Source organism: Apodemus sylvaticus, chromosome 23 (assembly GCF_947179515.1).
Source record: "Apodemus sylvaticus chromosome 23, mApoSyl1.1, whole genome shotgun sequence".
Taxonomy (NCBI): domain Eukaryota; kingdom Metazoa; phylum Chordata; class Mammalia; order Rodentia; family Muridae; genus Apodemus; species Apodemus sylvaticus.
Window position 1 is genome coordinate 41,238,170 of NC_067494.1, and position 27,146 is coordinate 41,265,315.

Here is a 27,146-nt window from a genome sequence, read left to right on the forward strand (position 1 = left end):
GGGTGACCTCCGACCTCGCGGGCCCGCCCTTCTCTCCGGCCGCTTCCCTCCCCGGCCCGGCTGAGCTTGCAGAGCTCCTACGGGGCAGGTGCGGGCCTCCGCGGACGGTCTCGGTGCGGCGGCGGCGTGCCGCTGCCTCTCCGCGGCCCGGCGCCCCGAGCGGGCGGGGCCGGCCTCCCATCGCCGCTTCTCGCCGGAGGCTCCCGGCTCCCGGCGCGGTGACCGAGGAGGCGCCTTACAGGCGCGTCTCGGGTGAGTGGGCCACGGCGGGGTATCGGCGGCGCGCTCGGGGCGGGGCGCACTCTAGGCGGGGCGGGGCCGGCGGCGGGGCCTGGTTTCCTCCCTCAGCGCCATTTTGTGGCTGCGAGACCCGCAAATAAAGGCTATCGCCAGCGCTGCGGCGGGAGGAGCGCGGGGGGGCGCCGGCGGCGGCGGCGCGGCCTCGGCCTGTGTGACTGGCGGCGCCCGCGCAGCCTCGGGCTGGGAAGGTAGGTGCAGTCCGCAGCGGGAATGGCCACGAGGGCCTGCGGGACCGGGAAGCAGGGCGCGACCGCCCCGGACCCGGGGAAACGCACTCCAGGCCCGAAGGTTGATCGGGCCTGCGGCCGCGCAGGCTTCCCGTTAGGCAGAGCGGTTTGCTGCCCGTGGGGATACTTGCACCGCTCCGCGGCCATTCTACTTCCGTCCCTGCCGGCAGGGGACAGGGCGGGCGTTCCCGCGGCCCGGGAGGCGGGGAGGCCGGAGGCCGCCCTCTCGGGGCAGACTGGCCATGCAGGTCCTTTCCCCGCCTCTGTCGCCCCCTCCCACCTCCCAGCGTTCGTCACCCGGGACCCAGAGGTACCCACCGTTGTGTGTGACACAAGGGAAGCATTCTGTTCTTTTTTTTTTTTTTAAAGAAAGGAATTTCACGTCACGCAGTAGCTTGTCATTGTAGCCTCGTTCTCCCGTGGACTTCCATTTTTACATAAGTGCATGCATTGTGAGAGTAGTCCATTTTTTTTTTTTTTGATAGCTTCGTGGGATTTTTCGTGAACTTTTAGTCTAGTTTTGGATCTCTGTAAGGCTGATTTGACCATATTTAAAATTGTTTTTCGTAAGACAGTGTACAGTAGGAAAAGCCTAAGTTTTCCTGTTTGTGCATCTGTTTTATGGGGAGGTGGGCGGCTAGGTCTTCTGCATGCGTGCTAGGCCATTCAGCTATTCCCCGAGCCCACAGTTCTTGGTTTGATAATGAAGTCAGTTAATTTGACCCCAAAGGACTAAGACACTGTAAACTGGTTGTAAAGATCGATGAGCCTGTTATAGCTTCAAGGAGCATGTTGTAGTCATAAGTTTGACTTAGGCCTTTTTCATCCTTTTCACACTCTGGCTTAGCTTTTTCATTTAGCTAATTTTATTGTTTGTAAACATAATTGGAAGTCACAGATCAGTTACTACAGATTCTACTTTTTTTCCCCTTTAGCTTATCTATTTGAGCATTGGGGGTGGAGAGTTGGCTCAGCAGTTAAGAGCACTTTTTGCTCTTCCAGCACCCAAATGTTGGCTCATGGCCATCCTTAACTCCTGTTCTGGGACTTCCAACTCTTCTGTCCTCAATGCCTGGCATCAGGCATGCACGTGATGCACATATATACATGCAAAACATAACAATTTTTAAATATCTTTTTTTAAACCAAGCATTAGGTTTTCTTATAGGCTAACATGCAGACGTTTAAAACTATTGAAAACAGACATTTCTGAGGTGGCTAGGTTTCATTCATTCATTCACTACTGTTCCGGCAAGTTGGGAAAGGTTGCAGTCTACATGATGGCTTCTGATGTGATTGAAACTGAATTTTAAGGATTTGGGCAGATGTGGTTCTAAGAATGCTTTAGTTCTTCACTCTTAAACAGATGAGTGTGCTTGTACACTATTTAAATTATGGTTTGTAATAGCCTTTTGGTGTATTTGGGCAGAGCATTACCATTTTCAAAGTCCCTCCTGTCTTTTTTATATGTAATATAGCCTCCTCTTAAAAATATTGTTAGTGTCTAGATTATTGGTGTATAATATAGTTGCATTGCTTGTATCATGCTCTTTAGAAGTTTTACTTTATCGGCTTTAGCCAAGCAAGATGTAAGATAGCATTCTTTTATCTCCCACTTTCTTCCTCTAAATATTTTATATTTCTTTTCAATAAGCTTGGGAAATTTTGCCTGGCGGTAGTGGTGCACGCCTTTAATCCCAGCACTTGGGAGGCGAGGCAGGAGGATTTTTGAGTTTGAGGCCAGCCTGGTCTACAGAGTGAGTTCCAGGACAGCCAAGGCTATACAGAGAAACCCTGTCTTGAAAAAAACAAAACAAAACAAAAAAAAAACCCAAAAAACAAAAGCTTGGGACATTTTCTCAGTATTCCCATAATTAAATAAGCTATTGGTATAAGGTGTTAGTCACTTTCATCAGACTAGAATTCAGTGTTCTTTACCTTAAAGATGGAGTTGGTAGAGTTTATTTTCTATATTGATGGTGTTCAAGCAGTCCTTGTTTGTCTAGTGTTCTTATGGTACCAGAGACAGGTCTGCAGCACTGTGCACCTAGCAGCACTGCCATTCCCTTTAGCTGAGTTGGAAACTGAAGCCCAAAGCATTGAGTGATTTGATCAGAAAAATCTGTGAGGTTGAGTGTTCTGATTTCTACCATACTCCTGCAGGGCTGAGGCTGAGACTTGCCATTTCTTACCTTCATTGTGATTTATTTCAGTGGGGCATATACCTGCCTTCCTGCATAACTTACCTTGGCCTGTGATTGCCTTTCTCCAAAGAGTACTAAGTTGCCTGACTGGGGATCATCATCGTGTTATGATCTGGGATGCTGGGCACTTAGTCAACTAAAACAATTCCACAACCTAGGCTTGAAGAGTAAATGGCATTCTAACTTGAGATCTATTCTTTGAACTGTCTTCATAAATAACTTAAATTTAAAAATACATTTATTCTGTTTTATGTTATGGGTGTTTTGTCTGTATGTCTGTCTCTGTACCATATCTATGCTGTACCCTTGGAGGTTTAGAAGAGAATGCCAGATGAGTTACAATTGTTATTAGCTACAGTGTGGCTGTTGGGAATTGAACCCAGGTCCTTTGAAAGAACAGTCAGGAGTTTTTGTTTTTGTTTTTTGTTTTCTGAAACAGAGTTTCTCTCTATAGCTCTGAGTGTCCTGGAACTCACTCTGTAGACCAGGCTGGCCTTGAACTCAGAAATCCACCTGCCTCTGCCTCCCAAGTGCTGGGATTACAGGCGTGGGCCACCGCCGCCCAGTAGCAGTCAGTATTTTTAACTTCTGAGCCATCTCTCCAGCTGCTTCCCCCTTTTGTAATTTAAAACCAGTCATCTTTTAACCTTTTGGAAGGTTGCCAAATTATTCGTGTTTGAATTTTTCTTTTTTGCCTTTGTTTTTTGTTTTTTAAGTTGATGTGTCTCTGTGTAGCCCTGGCTGCCCTGCAACTTCGTGGCTGTGTAGAACTTGAAATTCTCCAGCCTCTGCCTCCTGCGTGCTGTACTGTATGTTCTGTGCCACAATGGGCAGGTTTTCTTGTGCTTTTCTGTTTTCTGAGGGTCTCACTATAGCCCTGGCTGCCTGGAACTCAATAAGTCCTGGTTATTCAAAATGCAAAAGTGTGTGTATGATGTTCTTTCCTCTCTCGGTTGCAGTTCCAGAGCCCTGCATGTGCTTAACATGCAGTATACAACTACATTACATCCTTAATCCTGTGAGACATTCTGCTTGCTTGTGTGCCTGCCCGCCAAAAGAGGGCATCGAGTCTCATTGTAGATGGTTGTGAGCCACCATGTGGTTGCTGAGAATTGAACTCAGGACCTCTGGAAGAGCAGCCAGTGCTCTTAACCACTGAGCCAGGTCTCCAGCACAATGAGATTTTTTTAAATAGAGAAGATTTAATTTATGATATGCTCATTTACAGTGTTTTCCTAAAATCCTGATGCCTTCTGTACAATGGACCTAATTGAGAACCAAGGGGTCTGTGGTATGACTAGACTATTTCATGCGTATGGGAGTATATATGAATTGATATTGGAAAATCTTTACTATGACAAGTCAAATATTCATTTAGGAATTAAATAGTTTTGTTTTTGTTTTTTAAAGATAACCTTTTGGAGAGCCTTTGAGTGGCCTGGCTGGGATCATGTCTTTAGGCCATGACAAAGAAGTTCCGGGCATGGAACAAAAGAAGTGGCTTCAGGCATGAATATGACCTTGGGCTAGGACTGGGAAGTAGGCTCTGATGTTTTGATCATCCTGATAAAGCCTTTAGAAACTGCTCTCAGGAGTGGTCTTTGGAATTTTTTTTTTTACTGCCTTGTCTGTTCCTAGACTATTTGTGCTTATTGTCTTCCTTGTTCCTCATTGTACTTTTGGCCCTTAATACTTGCATGTAATTAAAATGGTGTAAAAGAAGATTTGGAGAAAAAAAGCCTGCCCCAGCCTCAGAACTGGCTGGGGTCATGCAGCAGCTTTGCCTAATTGTCTCCTTTTTGATCCTCACGCCCGGGAGAACCTGTCGACTGACTGAGCTTGGTCTTAAGAAAATGGTCATAACAAAAATCTTAATCATTTAGAATTTTGAGGCAGTCTCTATATGGCTTTGCTGTCTGGAACTCTCAATACAGGGTGGCCTTAAAATACAGTGATCCACCTGCCTATCCTTCCAGAGTACTCAAATTTGAAGCATATGTAATCACACCCAGCTTATAGTTTAGAATTTTTGATAGAAATTTGTAAGTAAAATAAAGTGGAAAAAATAATTAAAGATATAAAATAACTTTGAGAACTAGTACCTAGGAATAACTGGCTCCTGGTTAAGGTTGAATATTAGAAAATATCAGATGTGTTCATTATAGGTACTTTTTTTTTTAAGTTGTGCTCTTTGCATATACAGTATTCTGCATCCTGGAAGAGGGCACCAAATCTTATTACAGATGGTTGTGAGCCACCATGTGGTTGCTGGGAATTGAACTCAGGACCTCTGGAAGAACAGCCAGTTGTCCTAACCACTGACCCATCTCTCCAGCCCCTAAAGATTTATTTTTAATTCTCTGCATGTGTGCTAATGTGCACATGCTTGCCTGTGGAGGCCAGAGGTGTTGGTTCCCCCTGGAGCTGGAGTTGTGAGCCATCGAATGTGAATGCTGGGAACTGAACTCAGGGTTTTTTTGAGAGCAATTAACTGCTGAGTCATTCCTCCAACCCAAGAATTCGTGTTTTTTGTTTGTTTGTTTTGGTTTTTTGTATTTGGTTTTTTCGAGATAGGGTTTCTCTGTGTAGCCCTGGCTGTCCTGGAACTCACTCTGTAGACCAGGCTGGCCTCGAACTTAGAAATCCGACTGCCTCTGCCAGAGTGCTGGGATTACAGGCGTGTGCCACCACCACCTGGCAAGAATTCATGTTTTAATTGTGTATAAATTACTTCAAAACAATTTAGATTTAAAAAAAAAAAACTGACCCTCAAACTGCCAAATAATGTTTAGTGCTCAGAATCTTCAAATGAAGGTTTTATATTTGTTAGGTTGGCTGTCCCTATTCTTGTACTTATTTACAAACTTATATTATTTAAGGTCCGTTTATTACCTTTGCATCTTTAAGGCATATATACTTTCTATTTAACATCCTTAGAGCGTAGTGACTCACATGATGGATTCTGCTTCACTCTCGCTGTGGAAGGCCAGCAGACGAGTGCCTATGGCTGCTCCCCCACCCCACCCCAGGGTTTCTCTGTGTAGCCCTGGCTGTCCTGGAACTCACTTTGTAGACCAGGCTGGCCTCAAACTCAGAAATCCACCTGCCTGCCTCTACTTCCCAAGTGCTAGGATTAAAAGCATGCACCACCACCGCCCAGCATTATGGCTGCCCTTCTAATCCTTTAGCAACAGGCCTCGGTGGCCTTCCAAGGCCTGACTTACTGTCAACACTTTTAAGACATTAGTGCCAGGCGGCGATGGCACACGCCTGTAGTCCCAGCACTCTGGGAGGGAGAGTCAGGCAGATTTCTGAGTTTGAGGCCAGTCAGGTCTACAGAGTGAGTTCCAGTGCTATACAGAGAAACCCTGTCTCAAAAAAAAAAACAAAAAAAACAAAAAAAAAAAAAAAAGAAATTACATAACCATGATGATGAAAGGTGTTAGCAAAGAGGACATTTGGTGAACATTACAGGGGGTATTCATGTTTTTGTGTTGTTTTTCATTAATTGAAGTTATCCTGGGTTAACACCTAAAGTGTGAAGAGTCCTGGGTTGAATCTCTTTCACTACAATGAATGAAGGACCAAAGTACTGTGAAATACAAGATTGTTTTAATAACTATTTTGCATTAACATTTGCTAATTAAGTGGTTCAAAAGAAATAGTTTTGTTTTAACTTTGAGCAGAAAAAACTTTAATTGAAAGAAAATCAACTGAAAATCTTTCCCCCCAACCCTCCCTTGTTTTTTCTTTTCTTTTCTTTTCTTTTTAGGGTACAAGATGACCAACGAAGAACCTCTTCCTAAAAAGGTATGTTTCAGCAGCTTCACACACACTTTTTTCAAGGGACTATTCTGTGTCCTTATTATTTTCACTTCCTTGTATTTGTTTGCATCAGGGGACTGGAAAGCATTATGCTGCGTTTCAGTGTGCTCAGCTTCACGGGTTAGTTTCCTGTGAACCTCACTCTTAGCCTGTATTACCTGCCGTTAAATCGTGAACACTTTCTGAATATTTCACAGGTTTTACCTATGTATGTATGTATGCATGCATGCATGCGTTCGTTCCTATTTTTTCTCCCATTTTGTTAAACCCCCAGGGTTGTAATTTAAATCTATCCACCTGAGTATTTTTCAAGGCTACAATTAATTAGATACTGTAGTCTGTTGCTTCCTTTATTTTCTGACTTTTGATTTTCTGGTTCTATAGTCCTTTACTGAGTTTAACTATCACTACTTGCAGATAATACTACATATATCCTGAGGTTCTGTTAAACTGTGATAAGGCTATGGAAGGATTTGTAATTTGTTTTGGAAAAGTGTACATTATATAAAACTCTGCCTTCTGTTTCGGAGTCGACACTACTCAGAAGTACATAGTGAACTCTTAAGTATTTAGTGACAGCAACCGGGATTTGCTTTCTCTGGCCCAGAGTTTTCCTGTTCTGTGTTGTAACACTGGTGTTACTGGTTAATACTTAGGAACCTTGAAAGTGTTTTCTGTGCTTCTAGGAATCAGAGTAGGCTTCATGCATACCGTGCAGGCACTTTTCCTTTTTCTCTAGGTTCCCTCCTCCAAGAATTTTTTTTTAATAAGAGAAATTAGTAGAGCCTAGGAGAAAGTGTTTCTAAGTGTATGAAACAATTTCAGCTTAGGGTCAGCTTTTTTTTTTTTTAATATTAATATATGTGAATACACTGTAGCTATCTTTTTTTAAGATTTATTTATTTATTTATTTATTTATTTATTTATTTTGTGTATATGAGTCCTGTAGCTGTACAGATGGTTATGAGCCACCATGTGGGTGCTGGAAATTGAACTCAGGACCTTCGAAAGCAATCAGTGGTCTTAACCGGTGAGCCATCTCTCCGGCCCAGTAATCTTATTTCTACTTGCTGCTGAAGAATACTGAATTTATGGCAGGATCACAGGGGGTTTTTTTTGGTTTTGTTTTCTGGTTTTTCAAAAACGGTTTCTCTGGGTAGCCTTGGCTGTCCTGGAATTGGATCTGTAGAACAGGCTGGCCTTGAACTCAAAGAGATCCACCTGCCTCTGTATTATAGTTTCACAAGCATTTACCTGTTAAAGGACACTTGGAGGATCGCAGTTTGTTTGCACAGTCGCCAGTAAAGCTACTTGTGAATGTTGACTTGGTTTGGCTGTATGCTCAGGACGCACAGACTGGCTGATGTGGCATGTGCAAGTTTAACTTGGTTGATGTTTTTCATTTTTAGTGAGGATTTTTGTTTGGTTTTTATTTTTAATTTTTTATGTATCTGATGTTGGGAATGCTCCGAAGTGGAGAAATGGTTATCTTCTGGAGCTGGAGTTACAGATGGGTACACACTCCCTGACCCATGTGGTAGGTATTGTGAACTGAACTGGTCCTCTGAAGAGTTCCAAGCACTGTTGACCACTAAGCTCTCCAACCTGCACATTTATTTTAAAGCTATTTTTCAGAGTCGCTCCTGTGGAAACCGCTTTGTGCTCTGAAAGAATGCTCAGTCCATTTTAATTTTCGTTCTAGGTCCGACTGAGTGAAACAGACTTCAAAGTTATGTCACGGGATGAGTTAATTCTAAGGTAAAATGTTCTTTCCTCAAAAATTCATAAACAACATACTGTGACTACTTATTATGCCATCTCTAGTTTGGGTTTGCTTGTTTTGTGGGGTTTTCTTGTTACTCATTACATTTGAGACAGGATCTTCCTACAGAACTTAAGATCCTACTGCCTTAGCCTACCAAGGGATAGGAAGGAGTACTGGCTTGTCTCTGCTGCAGTTACAGTAGTTGATGTGGTTGTTTGTATTGTTTGTTTGGGGTTGGTTTAGTTTGGGTTTTTTTAGTTGGTTGGTTGGTTGGTTTTGGGGGGTGGGGATTGGGGTATATGTGGGGAGTTATTTTTGTTCTGTTTTGTTTTGGCTCAGTTAGGTTTTTTTTTTGTTTGTTAAGAAGCATGATTTCTTTGTGTAGGTAGCCCAGGCTGTCTTGGTGCCTCTAACCCAAAAAGTCCCACCTGTCTTTAAACTCTACTGCTGGAATTAAAGGCATGTGCCACTATGACCTGATTCAGTCTGACTTTTATTTATTTATTTATTTTTTGATTTTTTTTTTTGTTGTTGTTGTTGTTGTTTTGGTTTTTTCGAGATAGGGTTTCTCTGTAGACCAGGCTGGCCTCCAACTCAGAAATCCGCCTGCCTCTGCCTCCCAGAGTGCTGGGATTACAGGCGTGCGCCGCCACCACCCGGCGCCTTTTTTTGGGGGGGGACGGGGGACATTTCTTATGGTTCTTCAGTATGTAAGCAAGAAGAACTATGACGTTAGTTTAGGTCATTTCTAGATTGACATAGACCAGATTTTAGAGCTAAAAATACTCAGATTTGTTATGCAGGAAGCATTTATATTTAATATATACTTTGCTGGAGGATGTGTTTTTTGTTTTGTTTTGGGGGTTTTTTATTTGTTTGTTTGTTTGTTTTCCGAGACAGTTTCTCTGTATAGCCCTCGTTGTCCTGGAGCTCATTCTGTAGACCAGGCTGGCCTCGAACTCAGAAATCCGCCTGCCTCTGCCTCCCAAGTGCTGGAATTACAGGCATGCGCCACCACTGCCCGGCAGGATGTGTTTAATTTAGTAAATTGGCAAGCACAGGGAGGGCATGATGGCTCAGTGGGTAAAGGCTAGCTATAGCCTAAGCTTAATACCTGGAACCCACATAAAGCTGGAAAGGGGGAACAAAAAACACCTCTACAAGACTATCCCATGTGTACCCTGGCAAATGTGAGCCCACATGCAGTAATGGTTTTATTAAACTTTTGGCATGGATGTCTTTCTGAAATAGGGTATATTCAGTTTGGCTTCAAATTGGAGATCTGCCTCAGTCTTCTGAATGTTAGCAATATAAGTTATGCTTATGTTATGAATATAATGTACTGTAATAGTTTGCTCAGTAGTCTTACCTCAATACCATTTTTTTTCTTTTGTCATGTAACATTTTAAAAGTTGCAATTACAGGATGATCTAACCCCACCTCCACCCCTAGGTTTTTCAAGACAGGGTTTCTATATGTAATCCTGGCTGTCCTAGAACTCTGTAAACCAGACTTGCCTCAAACTCAGAGATTTGTCTGCCTCTGCCTCCTAATGCTGAGATTAAAGTTACCGCTACCTGGCTCCTTTTGTTTTAATATGAGATGGGCTTGATAAGTTGCCAAGCTGGTCTAGAGCATGCCATCATCTGGCCTCTGTAGGTAACTAGGATTGTAGGCTGGATACCACCGTGTTCTTTTGCCTTGGTATAACTTCTTTTACCTTTCCTCTGTAAACTTAGAGAAACAGTAAAGCTGATGAATTTATTGCTCATTAAACTATGTTTGTAATTATGTCAAAGTTAAAAATAATCCAGCACAGTTTTTACTCTTAGGATTGTGGGTATGCTTTTCTAGTGTATTTAATAAAGGCGATTTCAGTATAACCACTAACAGGAATTTGCTTTTTGCTTAGATGGAAACAATATGAAGCATATGTTCAAGCTTTGGAGGGAAAGTACACAGACCTTAACTGTAAGTTTGATCTTCCAGATAAAGAGTTGTCGCTACAGACTAAATGGGCTTTGTTGACGCAGTTCCAGTTTTTTATTCAATTATTTTTATTATAGTTGTTACGATATTCTTTATTGTTCTATTATAAGAGCTGTGTCCAGACACTATAAGAATCTGAAAAATGTAATGAATGGTGTTACTGTCATTGTTATGAAGTCAGTTAGAATGTATTATTGGGGGAGGGATTAAAAGATAAAAGGTGGGTGGGTGGGTGGTTGGTTGGTTGGTTGGTTGGTTGGTTTGTGACGATCCCTGGCAACAGGGAAATGGATATTCTCAAAATGAAGTACAAGTAGGATAACTTAACTGCTTGGAACTTTTTTATTTTAGAATTACTTATTTATGTATGATTATACTGTAGTTGCCTTCAGATACACCGCCCAGAAGAGAGGCTATTCTATATGACACTAGGACATAGGTCTTTGAGTACAGATTTTCCAAATCTGCCAAACAGACTTTATGCCTTAATACAACTGTTAGTCTGCTACTCTTGCTGAGTTAGAGTAACGTACTATTGTGAAGTATAATAACTGCTATTGTTTCCCAGGCCAGATAAATGCAGCTCCAGAGCTCCTAATTGCCAGTCGTATTCATGGTTACGTGGAAAGCCAATGGTGCTATTTGTTCACATGGTCAGCAGCTTCTGTCTGCCACTTTTTGAGACAGGGTTGTTGCAGGGTTTTGTTCTTGGTTTTGTTTGGGTTTTTTGGTTTTTTGAGACAGGTTTTTTTCTGAGTAGCCTTAGCTGGCCTGTCACTTTATAAACAGGGCTAGCCTTGAACTCAGATCCACCTGCCTCTGCCTCCTGAGTGCTGGGATTAAAGGTGTGCTCCACCATCGCCCTGCTTGAAACACAGGGTCTTATACTATGTAGCAAAAGCTATCCTGGACTTAAGATCTGCCACAGGCTCCTGAGTGCTGTGATATAGATAGGTTACTGCTCTGCCAGGCCAGTTACTGTCATTGTTATGAAGTCAGTTAGAATGTATTATTGGGGGAGGGATTAAATGTTATACTATAAATGAGTGTAGTGCAGCTTCCTGTGTTTAGGTGTGACTGAAGTACAGAAGCAGCTCAGTGTGATATAATGACACCATTGCCTCCTTGGGGCAAAAACAATATGAAAACTTAAAGGCAATGATTTTTTTTAATTAACCTTGACAGATAGAACTTTCTTTTGGTTAGGTCGATTTGATCTTGAAATGAGATTTGTTATATTTTGGATTTCGTTTTTTTTTTTTTTTTACTCAGCAAACGATGTGACTGGTTTAAGGGAATCTGAAGAAAAACTAAAGCAGCAACAGCAGGAGTCTGCACGAAGGGAGAACATTCTTGTCATGCGACTAGCAACCAAGGAGCAGGAAATGCAAGAGTGCACTGTGAGTGTCTCAACATTAGTTTTTTGTGGGATTCATACAGTTTATTTTTAAATAGTGATAATAGCAAATATAAGTGCATATTTTTAAAGGGTACAGTGGAGAAGGGTTGGGAATCGAGGTTCTTTTTTTTTCCCTTTTTTGTTTTGTTTTATTTATTTATTTATTTATTTATTTATTTTGATTTGGTTTTTTTCAAGACAGGGTTTCTCTGTATAACCCTGACTGTCCAGGAACTCACTCTGTAGACCAGGCTGGCCTCAACTCAGAAACCCGCCTGCCTCTGCCTCCCAGAGTGCTGGGATCACAGGCGTGCACCACCACTGCCTGGTGGGAATGGAGGTTCTTATGTTTGCAATCTTGAGTCCTAATTTTGATGGAGTCTGTGTATCTTTTGCTAGCATTAGGCAATTTGTGCTACTCCCAACTGAATCTGCAACTGTAATGTATGCGGTGGCACTTTGAATCACCAGGGCTTTGAGGATGGTGGTCACTCCAACACTTTTTGAGTTGGGTTTGTTTTAGGTTTTTGTTTTGTTTTCGGTTGGGGTTTCTTTCTTTCTTTTTTTTCTTTTTTCTTTTTTGAACCATAACCTTTTATTGTCATGTTTTTGATATTTATTTTATGTATATGAGCATTTGGCCTGCCTTTGACTGTGCACTACATGTAAGCCTGGTGCCTGTGGATGCCAGATGTAGGCATTGAATCCCCTGAAAGAGGAATTACTGATGGTTGCGAGCCGCTATGGCACTGACATAGCAAGAGCAGCCAGTGCTCCTCCAGCCCTTGACCTTGACATGTTTATGCCTTTCCCTACATAATGCAGCCATTGTTCTTCCAGCTACAGTTCAGAGGTGAGGCTTTGCAGGCAGCACTGGGAACAAAACAGGGAGAGGACACATGAAGTTGGAGTTATAGGTATGACTGAAACGTGGCTAAGGGCTCAGCGAATGACATTTGATCCTAGGTATAAGTAAAAGCTGGAGGTTTTTTGTTTTTTTTTTAATTTAAATTTCGCTTTGGTTTTTGGTTTTGTGTGACAGTGTGTCACTATGTAGCTGTGGCTAGCCTGGAGGACTTCCTGTGTAGACCAGACTGGGCTTGAATTTACAGAGATCGACCTGCTTCTGCCTCTCTGTTGCTGGGATTAAAGGCGTGCACCACTCTACTCTGCCCCGCTACCAGTGGAAAATTATTCAGCAAAAGATTCATGGGGTTGATTAAGTCACTGGTAGCTGGGAAGAATGTGTTAAATAGTATTTTGGGCACAATCAGTAGGACCTGATCAATTAGATCTTATTGGGCAAGGTATTTAAGAATAAGTAATAACAGGTGGGTCTCATGTTTATATTGTGCGACTAAATGTGAAAGAGATTGAATTTAGAAAGGGAAGAGCATAATGTTAGGAAAGCAGGAACTGCAATACCACCTCTTCCATCCACTCCAGCACCAGCCCACCAGATACAAACCATTAATAGTGTTAGAAGTAGGCGGGAGAGTTGGTTCAGCTGTTATGAGTACTTGTTCTTGAAGAGGACCAACCCAGCAACCAAATGATGATTTACAAATTGTAACTTCAGTCCTAAGGGATCCAAACCCTTTTTCTGACCTTTTCTGGCACTAGGAACACAAATCAAATGATGCATGTATGTGTGTAGGCCAAACAAAACACATAAGAAAATGTAAATCTTTTTAGTTTTGTTTTGGCTTTTTTTTTTTTTTTTTCCTTTAGATAGGTTCTCTGTGTAGTCCTGGCAGTTCTGAAACTCGCTGACATACTGGCCTCAGACTCAGATCTGCCTGCCTCTGCCACCTGAGTGCCATGATTAAAGGTGTGCATACCACACCTGATGAATAAATCTTTTTTAAAAAGTGTTGATGCAAAAATTAGTTTTAGTAAAAATAGGGACTGAAAATTATTTTGTTTTTTGTTTTTATTTGTTGGTTGGTTTTTTGGATTTGTTTTTTTCCGAGACAGGGTTTCTCTGCATAGCCCTGGCTGTCCTGGAACTCACTCTGTAGACTAGGCTGGCCTCGAACTCAGCAATCCACCTGCCTCTGCCTCCCAGAGTGCTGGGATTACAAGTGTATACCACCACTGCCTGGCAGGATTGAAAATTGTTATGTTTAGCAGTCAGAAAGAGTAGTGGGACCTGTTGCTTTGGGGGGGTAGGAATTACAAAAAAGTAAGAATGGAGTAATTAAAGCAGGTGATGGTTTCAGATAGTTAAACAGAACTAAGAGAATGTCTGTAGGGTTAAGGACCTGAGTTCAAAATCCCAATCTTGCCCATGGGGAGGTGTATGACTCCAGCCCAAAGGAGAGCCAATGGAGCAAGACAGAGCTCTAGGGCTTCCTGGCTGTAATCAACAAGACAGGCCTGCCAGATACTTTGCCTCCAAAAACAAAGTGGGTGTTGTCTAGGGAGGGAACTTACCGGAGGTGTATAGCCAGGCTAACACTCAAGATGGTTCTCTGGCCTGCACAGAAACATACCTTTAGTAAACTTTTATTTAATATGAAAGTCAGAGGACATCGTGCAGCAATTCATTCTCACCATGCAGACCTTGGGGGTTGAACTCAGGTCAACAGACTTAGAAACAAGTGCCTTCATCCACTGAAAGTCTTGCTAGTCCTCAAGGCTTTTATTATTATATTTTGTTTATTTATGGATATTTTATGACCTGCATATGTAAGTTAGAGGACAACTTGTGGGAATTGGTTCTCTTTCCATTGTGTCCACATATCCTGGGAATTAGATTCAGGTTATCAGGACTGACAGCATCTTTAGCTGCTTAGCTATCTTGCCAGCCCTAAAACTACCTTTCTTTCCTCATGAAAACAAAGAGAGTTTGTTCTGGTTACATTCGCCTCTGTTTTATGACCAACAATGCAGACTGTTGGGATTTAGTCTGAGTCAGTGGTGTGAGACTGTTGTAATTAGTTAGTGAGGAGAGCACATGAGACACACTACATAATGTTGTTTTACTCTCCTCTTAAAATATTTCAGTAGATAGCAGTATTGGAATTAAACAGGTAAACTTTCTGTTTAAAATTTAATTTGTTTGAAATTTTTCCTTAATAGGCTGGGCAAGATGATCTAATGGTTAAAGTGCTTGCTTACTGCTTGTGCAGAGGACTGGAGTTCTCTTCCCAGGACACCCAGTTCCCTATAACTCTAGCCCCAGGGATCTGATGGCTTCTGGGGTACTGGCAGGCACGTGCTCATGCTAACATACACTACAAAAATTAAGTGAATACTGTTAGAGTAAGCTTGGTGGGCTCGTGGCTTTAATCCCTGCTCTGTACAGCATGGGTCCTGAATTCCAGGCCGGCCAGGTCTACATAATTAGACTTTGTCTCAAATGAAAAACATAGTATCTCCATAAATTATTCTTTTTTTTTCCTTAAGATTTATTTATTTATTTATTATATGCAAGTAACCTGTAGCTGACGTAAGACACCCCAGAAGAGGGAGTCAGACTTCATTACCGATGGTTATGATCCACCATGTAGTTGCTGGGGTTTGAACTCAGTACCTTCAGAAAAGCAGTCAGTGCTCTTAACCGCTGAGCCATCTCTCCAACCCCTATTATTCTTTTCTATTTGTGTACAGTGAACTCTTAAGTAACTGTAGCCTCATCAGTCAGTATACTTTTGCCTTCTACTTAATTTATGGTAGGGAATTTAAACTTTCATTTTATTAAAACTTAAGATAGGGTAGAGCTAACTCTGGCTCTGTAGCAAGGATGCTTCCTGCTTAAGCTCATTGACCTTAGTGCATGACCCCTGTGGTGGGAGGAAGGGGGCTGCACTTGCCCATAAGCATAAAACAATAAATGTGATTGTTTAAAACTTTAAAAAGCAAATGGTAAAGCACCACCATTGGTCTAATTGCACTTGGGTATGACGGAGATATGGGGAGGGTTTTTTTTAAAGACTTATTTATTATTAAAGCTAAGTACACTGTAGCTGTCTTAAGACAGCACCAGAAAAGGGTGTCAGATCTCTTTACAGATAGTTGTGAGCCACCATGTGGTTGGTGGGATTTGAACTCGGGACCTTCAGAAGAGCAGTCAGTGCTCTTAACCGCTGAACCCTCTCTCTAGCCCAAGATTAGGGGGATTTTAATTCTTATTTTAGAAAGGGTTGTTTTAGAGTACTAGTAAATAATAGCACAGCTGAAATTGAAACTGAACGTTTCCTATGTAGTAAGAGGTTTAAGTGCCTTGTAGACAGTCGTACTTCAGGAGTCAAGCATAAATGCTAGGCTTCTGCTTACGGGCTTGCCTAGTCTCCATCAGTTATATACAACATTGTTATTTTCTGAATCAGAGCTACCTAGAGAAACTCTTGAGATGCTATAGAATTTCACTAATGTAAAGATACAATGTCACTACTGTTTTACATTTAGAAGTGGAAATTGTATGAAGTTTTAACCTTGTCTTTGGGAGTTCTATGTAGTTTAAGCAAAAAGTAAGCTAAGACCTCACCAGTTCTTCTGTAATAAAATTTTAAACTTTGCTTCTTTCTAGCAGTTGTCAGTCCTTACAATAAAAGCTGTTGCTTGTTTTTTGGTTTTATTTTGAGACTAGGTCTCATTATACAGCCCTGGCTGGTGTAGAGCTCACTGGATAGGTCAAACTGCCTCCCATGTTCCTCAGTCTGGTTTGGGTTTCAGTTTAAGTTATTATTTTTACTAATTCATGTGTCTGTGGGTTTTTGCTGGAGGATGCCAGAGGTATTGGATCCACCCACCCCAGCCCTGCTGGAGTCATTTGGGCTGTCCATTGTGGGCACTGAGGGCTGGGGCTCTTCAAGCTCTGCCTCTATAAGAGCAGCTCCTGCTCTTACTTGCTTGCTTGCTTACTTACTTCCATTTTATGTGCATTGTATTTTGCCTCCATGCGTGCCTGTGTATGTCTGTGTGAAAAGTGTCAGGTCTTGGAGAAAAGTCAGTGCCCTCAACCACTGAGCTCTCTCTCCAGACCCCAGTTCATCCTCTTTAACTGCTGTGCAGTGATGCAGCCTTGGTTTGGTTTGGTTGAGTTTGGTTTTCAGACAGGGTTTCTCTGAACTTGCTCTGTAGACCTGACTAGCCTTAACTCAGGGGCCTGCCTCTGCCTCCTGAGTGCTGAGATTAAAGGCGTACGCCACCACTGCCCAGCTCATGACACTGTCCTTGTTTTGTTTTAATGTCCTTTTGGTTGTACAGTGAAAGTAACCTCATGAATTGCCTTAAACACCTGTTTTCATTTGTCCCCTTTTTTCCTTTGTGGTTGTTGGGACCAAAACTTGGGGCCTTGTACATACAATGCAAGTGATCTACTGCTAGGCTCCATCCCCATCCTTTGGTGTCTTTGTTTTGTTAAGACAGTCTTGCTTTGTTTTCCAGGCTGGCCTGGAGCTTAAAACCTCACTCTGCTTCTAGGGGCTGGAATTATAGGCACTTGTCATCCTTCTCAGTTTTGGTACTTTTTCTAGGGTTTGTGTTGTTGTTTGAAATTGTGTGAGATTAGCTGGGCGGCAGTGGCTGGCACATGCCTGTAATCCCAACACTCTGGGAGGCAGAGGCAGGCAGATTTCTGAGTTCGAGGCCAGCCTGGTCTACAGAGTGAGTTCCAGGACAGCCAGGGCTACACAGAGAAACCCTGTCTTGGGGGAAAAAAAACAAACCAAAATCAAAAACAAAACCAAACAAACAAAAAAAGAAACTGTGTAGATTGGACCTAAAGGCCTTGTTCCATGTGTGCTGTCTGTTCAAGAGCTACACCCTTAACCCGAGGGAGACTTAATTTCAAAGGGGTATAGACCTAACAATAGGCTGACTGACTGTCCAGTTAATAAAGGGTATTTCTCATCTTCTTAAGGGTTTCTTTTGATTTGAAAGTAATTGTTTATTTTGCTTTGCACAGACTCAAATCCAGTACCTCAAGCAAGTTCAGCAGCCGAGTGTGGCCCAACTGAGATCAACAATGGTCGACCCAGCGATCAACTTGTTTTTCCTAAAAATGAAAGGTGAACTGGAACAGACTAAAGACAAACTGGAACAAGCCCAAAATGAACTGAGTGCCTGGAAGTTTACGCCTGATAGGTAAACAAATCATACTCCCCAGTCAAGACTTCCCTGACAGTCCCACCTCGAGAAAGCTGTGGTGGGACAGCCAAGTACTCGTTTCCACACCAAGACTCAGACTTTTTGAGCCAAAAAGCCACATTCTTATACTGTCCAGCTTGTAATGGTTAATGTAAAACTTACCAGATGAACCTTGTGTTTCAGCTTCTTTCTCTTCCCCTCCCCCTTGCTTCAGAGGCCTGATGCCGTCGGACTATTCCGAAGAAGAGGCCAACTCCGAAAAATTCCCCCTCTAGGACATGTAGACACTTGAGAAATGTTTCTGTTTGAAGAAAATAGAGGGAAAAACAGAAGTCTTAAGTCTGTGGCACACTGTGTCTTCAGACAGTTTGGAGGATTGAAAACCTAGAGGTTTAAAATCATGAATTGAACATGTAAAATTCCAGTAAAATGTAAAAATGGAATATGCATCGCTCTTAACCATGAGCACAGTGACTTAGAGACACTGTACATCAGTTATGCCAATAAGACTGTGGACTTCATGACTGTTGAACTACTGGGTCAAAACTCAAATGAGGTGAATTTTGCCTTTAAAGGATTTACTTGCTAAGAACCAACTTCTAATAGCTGTGAGACTATCACGGCATAGCTACCAGTACAAGTAGAGCATATATTTATCCATTTAGCTCTGAGCTCTATATTATAATGGAGCCTTAAATCTATGTGGTTTTATCAATGGTTTGTTTTTTGAATGGTTGTGGAAACTGTAGATAACCTTATGTGAGGACTGTACAAACGTGAAGGTGTGGTCTCACACTTCAGGTTTAAACTGTTTGAAGCATTATTTGCATTCATTTCACAACTAGATTGTATATGGTATTTGGCTGTGATGAGACGCCTATTATTCAGTAAACCTTCTTCTCATTCAGCAGGCACATGTTAAACAGTGCTGTCGTTGGTGTTAAATGGGGGAATGTGTTCCTTCATTGTATATGGGGCCTTTTGTATCGAATCTTGATATTAAATTAAATGTGCCTTGAAATAGTTGGGTTTTTTTTTTTAATTCAAGGAATACTCTGATAATTTTGTTGTACTCAATATTTTACTCTGGGGGGGGCTATAGAGAGCAGATCAACACTTTGGAAAAATTATTCTGTGTTCTTCAAAGTGAAGGAAAAGGCTGTCTCGCTTAAAAGACTATTCCAGATGGTATAAAAGACAAGGAGACTTGGCATTTGGCCCCAGGATATTGCAGTAGAAACATTGTGGGACAATCTCACAAGGTGCCTGCCAGAAGATTGGGGACAAAATGTGTTGGAACTCTGGGCTGGCCCAAGTGAGATAGATGTTCTGTGAATTGAAAAAGGTATAGTGATCATTTCTAGCAAACTCATTTGCTCATTTAGATAAATGAGGCATTATATTCTTCATGCTTCCATCCAATCCTGGAGGTGAAATGTTTTCGTCTATAAGTCACCAGTTTGAATTTTCCCTTGGTGATAATGGAGTCTGAGATGAGTAGAAGATAAATGCTCCAGCATGCCCCAACGGTTAAGTGCAGTGTTAACAAGGGTGACTTAAGTTCTCTCTTAATCAATTGTAAGTATCTTATATGTTTGTGCTTTAGTGAACTGATTGTGGGCAGGGGTGGGTTGGAGGAGTGGTTTGTATAACTTTTCAGGAACAAGTCTGCTTCTAAAATTGTCACTGGGGGTTTGGAGGGTAAGTAACCAATTTGTTTAAAAGTAGTTTATTGTGACAAAATTGGATCTTTTGTATTTATTTTATGCATTTTCAGACTCATGATTGAAATGGCCCTGAGTATAGTTTAATAGGTTGAATAGTGATTTGGTAAAATGTATTGCTAATATGTACTCAGAGTTAGCCAGTCTCTCTGCTACTTGCATACAGTAACCTTGTGGGCCTGCTTTCTTGTTATTGTTAATCTTCTCTTAATAAGACAATACATGTTCATGTATATATGAATGCTAGAGAAAGGTGGGAGATGGGACGTGTGTGTCACTCACGGACCTGATGTCAGACTGCCCTATTCTGCTCTATAGGACCAGTGCCGCTGTTAAATATCTTGGGTATCATCAAGATGATTTGTGGATAACACAATGGTTTAATGTATATTGGTTTTAAAGAAATGTAATCATATCGTACATATACATGCTTCAAAGCCTTATTTTTTTCCTTTATTTTTATCTTTTAGGGTTTTTTTTTTTTTGGCATATCTTAGATTACTACCTTTTTAATAGTTACTTAGCTTTTTTATATTAATCTTATTTTAACAACCCATCAATGAGGTTTTGTTATAAAACTAAACTATATGATACAATGAATCAAGTACTAAAAATACATTATTAATTTGAAAATAAGTAGTACTTAATAATCAATGTGGAATGATTCCAATGATTGGGTTTTAAGATTTCTTATGGATATGGTATTCCCTCCCTTTGCTGCAGTTGTAATTTTGAGGGCTAAAGATCTGTTTAGCTGGATATGGTGGCTTATGCCTTTAATCCCAGCAGTGGTGAGGCTGGCTGGCTGATGGAGTAGGATGGGGGATTCAGGAGTCTATTCATAGACTTGTGTCTCACAGTAAACAAGAGAACTGCTAAGAGATGGACTATGGACCCTCCATAATGTCTGCTCTATATTGTTTCATTTGACAGCACATTCACTTTAAGAGTGTTTAGGAGTTATTTATGCTGGTTTTTGCTGGTTATTTTCAGTTTATGCTGGTTATTTTCAACTTGTACTTAGTCAAGTTGTATGTACACTTAGGCAATTGTATGTACACTTGGCTTCCTTCCTTTGATAATTAAAGTAATATGCTGATGTCCCTTGTTTTTTGAAGTCTTAAGTATTTCCTGTTATTGTGATTATTTGGTTTTAGGTGTCATCTCAGCACCTAGAAGACAAAGGCAGGCAGATGTCTGGGAACTCAGGGTCAGCCAGGACTGCACATTGAGATGCTTTAAAAACAAAAGGAACTAGAGAGTTGGCCCAGTGGGTAAGAACACAGGCTGCTCTTCCAGAAGACCCAGATTCAATTTCCCACACCTACATGGCAACTTACAGCCATCTAAAACTCCAGTCCAGGGGAACTAATATACTTCCCTCCAGCACCACTTGTGCATGTGTTGAATGGACTTACATGTAAGCAAAAAACCCACACATGTGAAAAGAGGACAGAAATATTTTTAAAATATGGAGGCATTTATTTATTTGTATGTGTATATGGGCGATTTGTCTGCGGTGTGTCTTTCTCTCTCTGCACCATGGACACGTGGAGGCCAGAGGAGGATATTGGGTCCTTTGGAATTGGGGTTAAGGAAGGTTGGGAGCCACCATGTATGTGATTGGCTCAGACCTGGGTCCTCTGGAGAAGTAGCCAGTGTTCTTAACTGCTGACCTAACTTTCCAGCCCCTAGACTAAAAAAAAAAATTAATGAAAGGAGTAACCTCTACTATCCATAGAAATAATTACTTGTAGTTAAGGTCTCTCTGTTTCTACTTATTTTGTGGTGCTGAGGATTGAACCTAGGGCTTTGACCGTGCTAGATGAACACTTTACAATAGAGCTATATATCCTTAGCCTTCTCTTTGGTGACTGAGTACTAAGGATTGAACCCATGGCCTCACTTGCTAAATAAGACTAAAGAGTACACTCCCAGCTCCCTCACTGTTTCATATGTGGAGTGTTTATGTGTGCTGTTATAACCACAACTACTGACTTTATACAACATAGTTGCTAACGTAAAAATTAAAGCAGTTTTGAGGTATTTTTAAATTTTTGATATTTGTCTATGGGCTCAAGGCAAGTGACCAATTAATGTATTTGACACTTTTTAAAGGGTATTTTTTAATTAATTAATTTATTTTATGTATATGAGTGTATTGTAGCTGTACAGATGGTTGTGAGCCACCATGTGGTTGCTGGGATCTGAACTCAGGACCCTCGGAAGAGTAGACCTCTTAACCACTGAGATATCTCTCCAGCCCCCACTTTTTTTTTTTTAATCTTTATTAATTCACAGAAAAGTAGGATTTTCCTGCTGGAAAATCTGTTGTATATAATTCCAAGAAACAGGTGGCCAAGTGTGGTTGCACATAACTTTAATCCCATATTTGGGAGGCAGAAGTGTATAGATTCTGTGACAGTGAGTTTCAAGTCAGCCAGGGATGCCTAGCGAGACTCTTCCCACGCCCCCTTTTCTGTTTTTGTTTTGTTTTGTTTTTTGAGACAGGGTTTCTCTGTAGACCAGGCTGGCCTTGAACTCACAAATCCTCTTGTGCCTGCTGGGATTAAAGGCAAATACCATGTTGGGCCAGACCCCGTCTGAAAAATAGGAAAGCAGAAATGAAGTTACTGGAATATGGGCAGACAACTAGAAGGAAGGAGGAGCTCCAGGGTCCTTGACAGTGGTGTCCACATCTTATTTCCTTGTTAATTTCTTTTTTTTTTTTTTAAAGATTTATTTATTATTATATGTAAGTACACTGTCGCTGTCTTCAGACACACCAGAAGAGGGCATCAGATCTTTACAGATGGTTGTGAGCCACCATGTGGTTGCTGGGATTTGAACTCAGGACCTTCAAAAGAGCAGTCAGTGCTCTTAACTGCTGAGCCATCTCTCCAGCCCCCTTGTTAATTTCGAAGTGCTTGTTTAGTGGATGCTAAATTCTGAGGAGGCTGATAGGAAATGGGGGTTGGGAGGATGTGGAACTACGATAACTGAAGGGAATGGTTAAACAAATAAAACTGTGTGCACTCAGGGCTTCTACCTTGATTCCTTTGAACATTAGTAACCTGGTTTTTAATGTTCCAAAAATATCTGTGAGGAAATTTTAATTGCATTTTTGTTGTTATTGAACTGTATTATATAACATAAGCAGTAAGTTAAGGAATCCTACAACATTACCTGTAAAAGAGTTGTCTACAAAGTACTACTATTTTTAGGGTTCTGGTGTTTACTAGGATCAGATAAAAATCTGTGTATCTGAAAAGTGCAAGTCCTGCTATATATGGGAAAAACACTAAAGTACCAAAGTGTTCTTATCACAATTCAAAGAATGTTAAATTGTTCCTATGCAACTCTCAAAGTTAGTATCACAATTACATATTTAAGTCAAACACCTTTAAAGTTATTTCTGCTGTTATTGCTAAGACTGAAAGCAGTGAAATTTTATTGGGTTGTTGCTTATAGTTTTGATTAACCTTTCAGTTGTTATAGGAGTTGAATAGTTAGGACACTATTGTTGAAAGTTAAACTGTTCTGTGACAGTAGGAGGATTGCAATTTTAACATCAACTTCTACTACACAGAAAAAAGAAAGAAAATTATGTCTCAGTTAAGTCTTTTGAAAGATACATTATTGTATAGAAGTTATATGTGATTAGAAAACTATCTAATAAAAGGAATCCATTATGTGTATTTCCTAGTAACAATAAATTCTCATTTTATAGGTATTTTATAGGTGATGAAGGGGCATTTGTAATTGATAACTACGCATTTTTTTAAAGAACTTTCTGTTGGATGAATTGGTACCTTAGTGTTGGATACATGTTAATTGGCCTGCTTATTCCTGAAGTGATAATTTAGGGTGAAAACCTTGATACAGTAGGAACAAAAAGTAGCTATTTGGCACTTTTTGTTTAAGGTTTATTTTTACTGCTCTATTGGTAAAATACTGAAGTGCAGAAGATGGACATGTTCCAGAAAAGAAGATGGTAATTACAGGGTGGGTCTGCTGTGCCGTAGCTCTGTTCTATGTGCTCACCTCCTGTAACAATGAGCAAAGGCTAGAGAGTGCATGGCCTTCACTTTGTGATGATTGGCTCTTTCCTTTGCAGCCAAACAGGCAAAAAGTTAATGGCGAAGTGCCGAATGCTTATCCAGGAGAACCAGGAGCTTGGACGGCAGCTGTCCCAGGGCCGCATCGCTCAGCTCGAAGCAGAGTTGGCTTTACAGAAGAAGTACAGTGAGGAGCTTAAGAGCAGTCAGGATGGTAAGGGGGGTTGTTTAAGTTTTGTTCAACTTTGCACTGGCTCTATGGCCTTGTGGTAGATGAGTTTCTGTGCATGTTCTTAGATAATAGCTACCTAAAATTGTGCATGCAACACCTACCATTGACTTGGGAAACAAAACCATTGAATGTTACATGTTCCCCAAGGTAATAATAGCATATTGGGACATTTTTCTAAGTTTTTGTTTGTAAGGTGTTTTGTTTAAGCTGTAAAAATTGATATTCAAACCAGGCGTGGTGGTGCACGCCTGTAATCCCAGCACTTGGGTGTCAGAGGCAGGCTGATTTCTGAGTTCAAGGACAGCCTGGTCTACAGAGTGAGTTCCAGGATAGCCAGGGCTACACAGAGAAACACTGTCTCGAAAAACAGAAAACAAACAAAAAAAATTTATTCAGTGCATGAGTATCATTAACAGTTTCTCTTAAGTATAAATCTTGGAACAGTTAATTTCTCTGGTTAAAAAGTAACAGAATTCTACTTCCTTAAGGTGTTCTTAAGTGAAAAGGGGATTTAGTATTTAAATTTGCTGAGACAAATTAAATGTGCTTCTTACCATAGTCCTTTTTGTCCCGGTATAGCTGCATTTTTTTTTCTTGTTTTGAGAAGTGGATTAATAGTAAAAAATGGAGCCACACTGTGAAGCTGTAAACTGAGAACTGGTGTAGTTGATTGTTGGTTGCAAAGAAGGCAGATAGACAATGTTGCCATTCTTAGCTTTTACTATGTGTAAACATGTTAAGTGGGGAGATGTTATATAAGAGTTGAGAGGTTGTTTAAAGCCTTTAAGAAAAAAAAAGAAAAAACTTAAAAAACACTTGTATACTTTATTGAGCCCCAGATATTTTTTTTTATATGATCGTGTTCCTGTATGTGGAGCATATTTGGTTTGTACATATATCTCTTTGTTGGGTTAGACTAAAAAACAAACACTGTCCTGAGGGCTAGAGATGCTGTAGATCTAGTCCCTGGCTAAGGGTGAAGAAAAGGGACACAGATAAGATTTGACAGGTTATTGTCAACTGTATGAGGCAGGATGGTTGGAATCAATTTTAGCTTGGTTTCTTTAATATAGTTTTTAAAACATCTAGCTACCCTCCAAACATTTCATTCTTGAATGGTGATTAAAATTCCAGGTAAATTCTTTTAGGAATGCTACTCCATTTTTAAAATAGTATTTACTTGGTAAACATTGTAATATTTCAGGGGCTGGAGAAGTAGCTTGGTGGGTGTAATGCTCGCCATGCAGGGACGAGGACCTCACATTGGATTCTGGCACTGAATCCAATTCTAGCTAGGTGTGTGTGCAGCTAGGTGGGTTTCTGTTGCTCGGTGCTTAGGGTAAGACATGCAAAGTGAATTTTGGGGCCTTGGTGGTCAACTAGTCTAGCCAAAAGGGTAGGTTCCAGGTTCAGTTGAGAGGTTAAAAAAAAGCTGTAGAAAAGAGCCATCTGGTGTTGACCTCTGGCCTCTCATGCACACACATTCACAGGTAAGTGCATATGTGCACATGCAACACAGAAACGTTTTAAAAATGTTAAGGTATTAAAGTAAATTTGGTTCTCCTTTGCACAGAACTGAATGACTTCATCATTCAACTTGACGAAGAGGTAGAGGGTATGCAGAGCACCATTCTGGTTCTTCAGCAACAGTTGAAGGAGACACGACAGCAGTTGGCACAGTACCAGCAGCAGCAGTCTCAAGCTTCCGCTCCAAGTGGCAGCAGGACTACATCTTCTGAACCTGTAGATCAGGCAGAGGCCACGAGCAAAGACTGCAGTCGTCTGGCAAATGGACCAAGTAATGGCAGCTCCTCCCGCCAGAGGACGTCTGGGTCTGGATTTCACAGGGAGGGGAGCACACCCGAGGATGACTTTCCTTCTTCTTCAGGGAATGGTAATAAGGCCTCCAACAGCTCAGAGGAGAGAACTGGCAGAGGAGGTAGTAGTTACATAAACCCACTCAGTGCGGGGTATGAAAGTGTAGACTCTCCCACGGGCAGTGAAAACTCTCTCACACATCACTCAAATGACACAGACTCCAGTCATGACCCTCAAGAGGAGAAAGCAGTGAGTGGGAAAGGTAATCGAACTGTGGGTTCCCGCCATGTTCAGAATGGCTTGGACTCAAGTGTAAATGTTCAGGGTTCAGTTTTGTAATATTTTTCCAGCAAATTTTTATACAGTGTCATTTAATTGGGGAGAGGATACTGTCAAAAATTTAATGCATACTTCTGTCACAACTTTTTGTGGGTGTGTTTTGTTTGGTTCTTTTTTTTTTTTTTTTTTTTTTTAATTGCTTCAATACCTCTGCCACTTTGAAAATTGTAACAGTTAATTACTTTGAACGTTGCTAAGAGGACATTTTGTGTAGGGTCAAGTTATTTTTATATGAGTTAATGTGAAGTTGTAAATGAGAATCTATAGCAATGATGTCTGTATAAATCTGTGTCTTATCTAGAACCTGTGCTGTCAGGACACTCTTCCTCACGCTGTTGTTACTCATGCACCATTCAGACTTGTTAGAGTAGATGTGGGTGTAGGACTGCCGAGTTTGCCCAGTACAGTAGTTTTTATCACTAAAAAGTTGGACTTGGAGTCCTATAGTAGTTTCAGCGTTAGATAAAGTTTTTCCACCATACATTTGTGCATTCATCTTTAGGTGACTGAATGTTTAAGAAATCTGTGTGCATAGTTACTAAGTTTTTATGAACTGTTGTGTCCTGTTAATGCATATTGCCCTGTGACTCCAGTATATGTCACCTGTACTGACCAAACCTAAATAAAAATTTTTATTACGACTCCTTTTCGGTTTTTCCCTTTTGCCTTGGGTATATTTAGCAATTGTCCTTTATTTTCACTGGATGGCTGAATTCCTTTTTACCATGTAATATATATACAACGGTCAGATTAAAACAGTTTATGCATTAAGTCTGACTATGCACCTAATTCTAATTTGTACTTTTCTTTGCAGAATCAAGTGAGAGTTTGACTATAGTTCAAGGAGTTTGGTTTTGTTTTTTTCCCTTGACATAAAGATCTTATTTTTAAAAAGCTAACCAAATTCTAGGTTTTAATTGAAGAGCAGTTTGTTCTTGAGATGTGATTTCAGGGAATAGTTGCTTTAAAGCACTGGCCAAATATTGCCTTTTCCTGGACAGCATCCTTGCGTGTATTTTAAGGAGGTCTATGGGTGTGGACATGTGAAGCAAGTACCCTTACCAGCTGTGCCATCTCTTCAGTCACCCTATCTCCTTTTCTCTTCCTCTTCTCCCCACCCACACTTCTGCCAGATTTATATCACCCTTGGTTTGCCTTTGTTCTTTTCAT

General features: G+C 41.0%; 1 protein-coding gene across 4 annotated transcripts; it reads left to right on the plus strand.

The window, feature by feature from the left end:
• Wtap (WT1 associated protein) lies at positions 1–26,617 on the plus strand. 4 transcript variants are annotated; one of them, XM_052169280.1, is made up of 8 exons: positions 1–252; positions 6,504–6,541; positions 8,259–8,314; positions 10,234–10,292; positions 11,583–11,710; positions 17,624–17,802; positions 23,647–23,801; positions 25,393–26,617. In XM_052169280.1, the coding sequence occupies exons 2-8, from the start codon at positions 6,512–6,514 to the stop codon at positions 25,974–25,976; spliced, it is 1,191 nt and encodes a 396-aa protein (XP_052025240.1). In that variant the 5' UTR covers positions 1–252; positions 6,504–6,511; the 3' UTR covers positions 25,977–26,617. The 4 variants fall into 4 exon arrangements, with proteins under 4 accessions (XP_052025240.1, XP_052025239.1, XP_052025241.1 ...); XM_052169279.1 differs by lacking the exon at positions 1–252 and adding an exon at positions 328–488; XM_052169281.1 differs by lacking the exons at positions 1–252; positions 23,647–23,801; positions 25,393–26,617 and adding exons at positions 330–488; positions 18,020–18,828.
• The last annotated feature ends 529 nt before the right edge of the window (positions 26,618–27,146 follow it).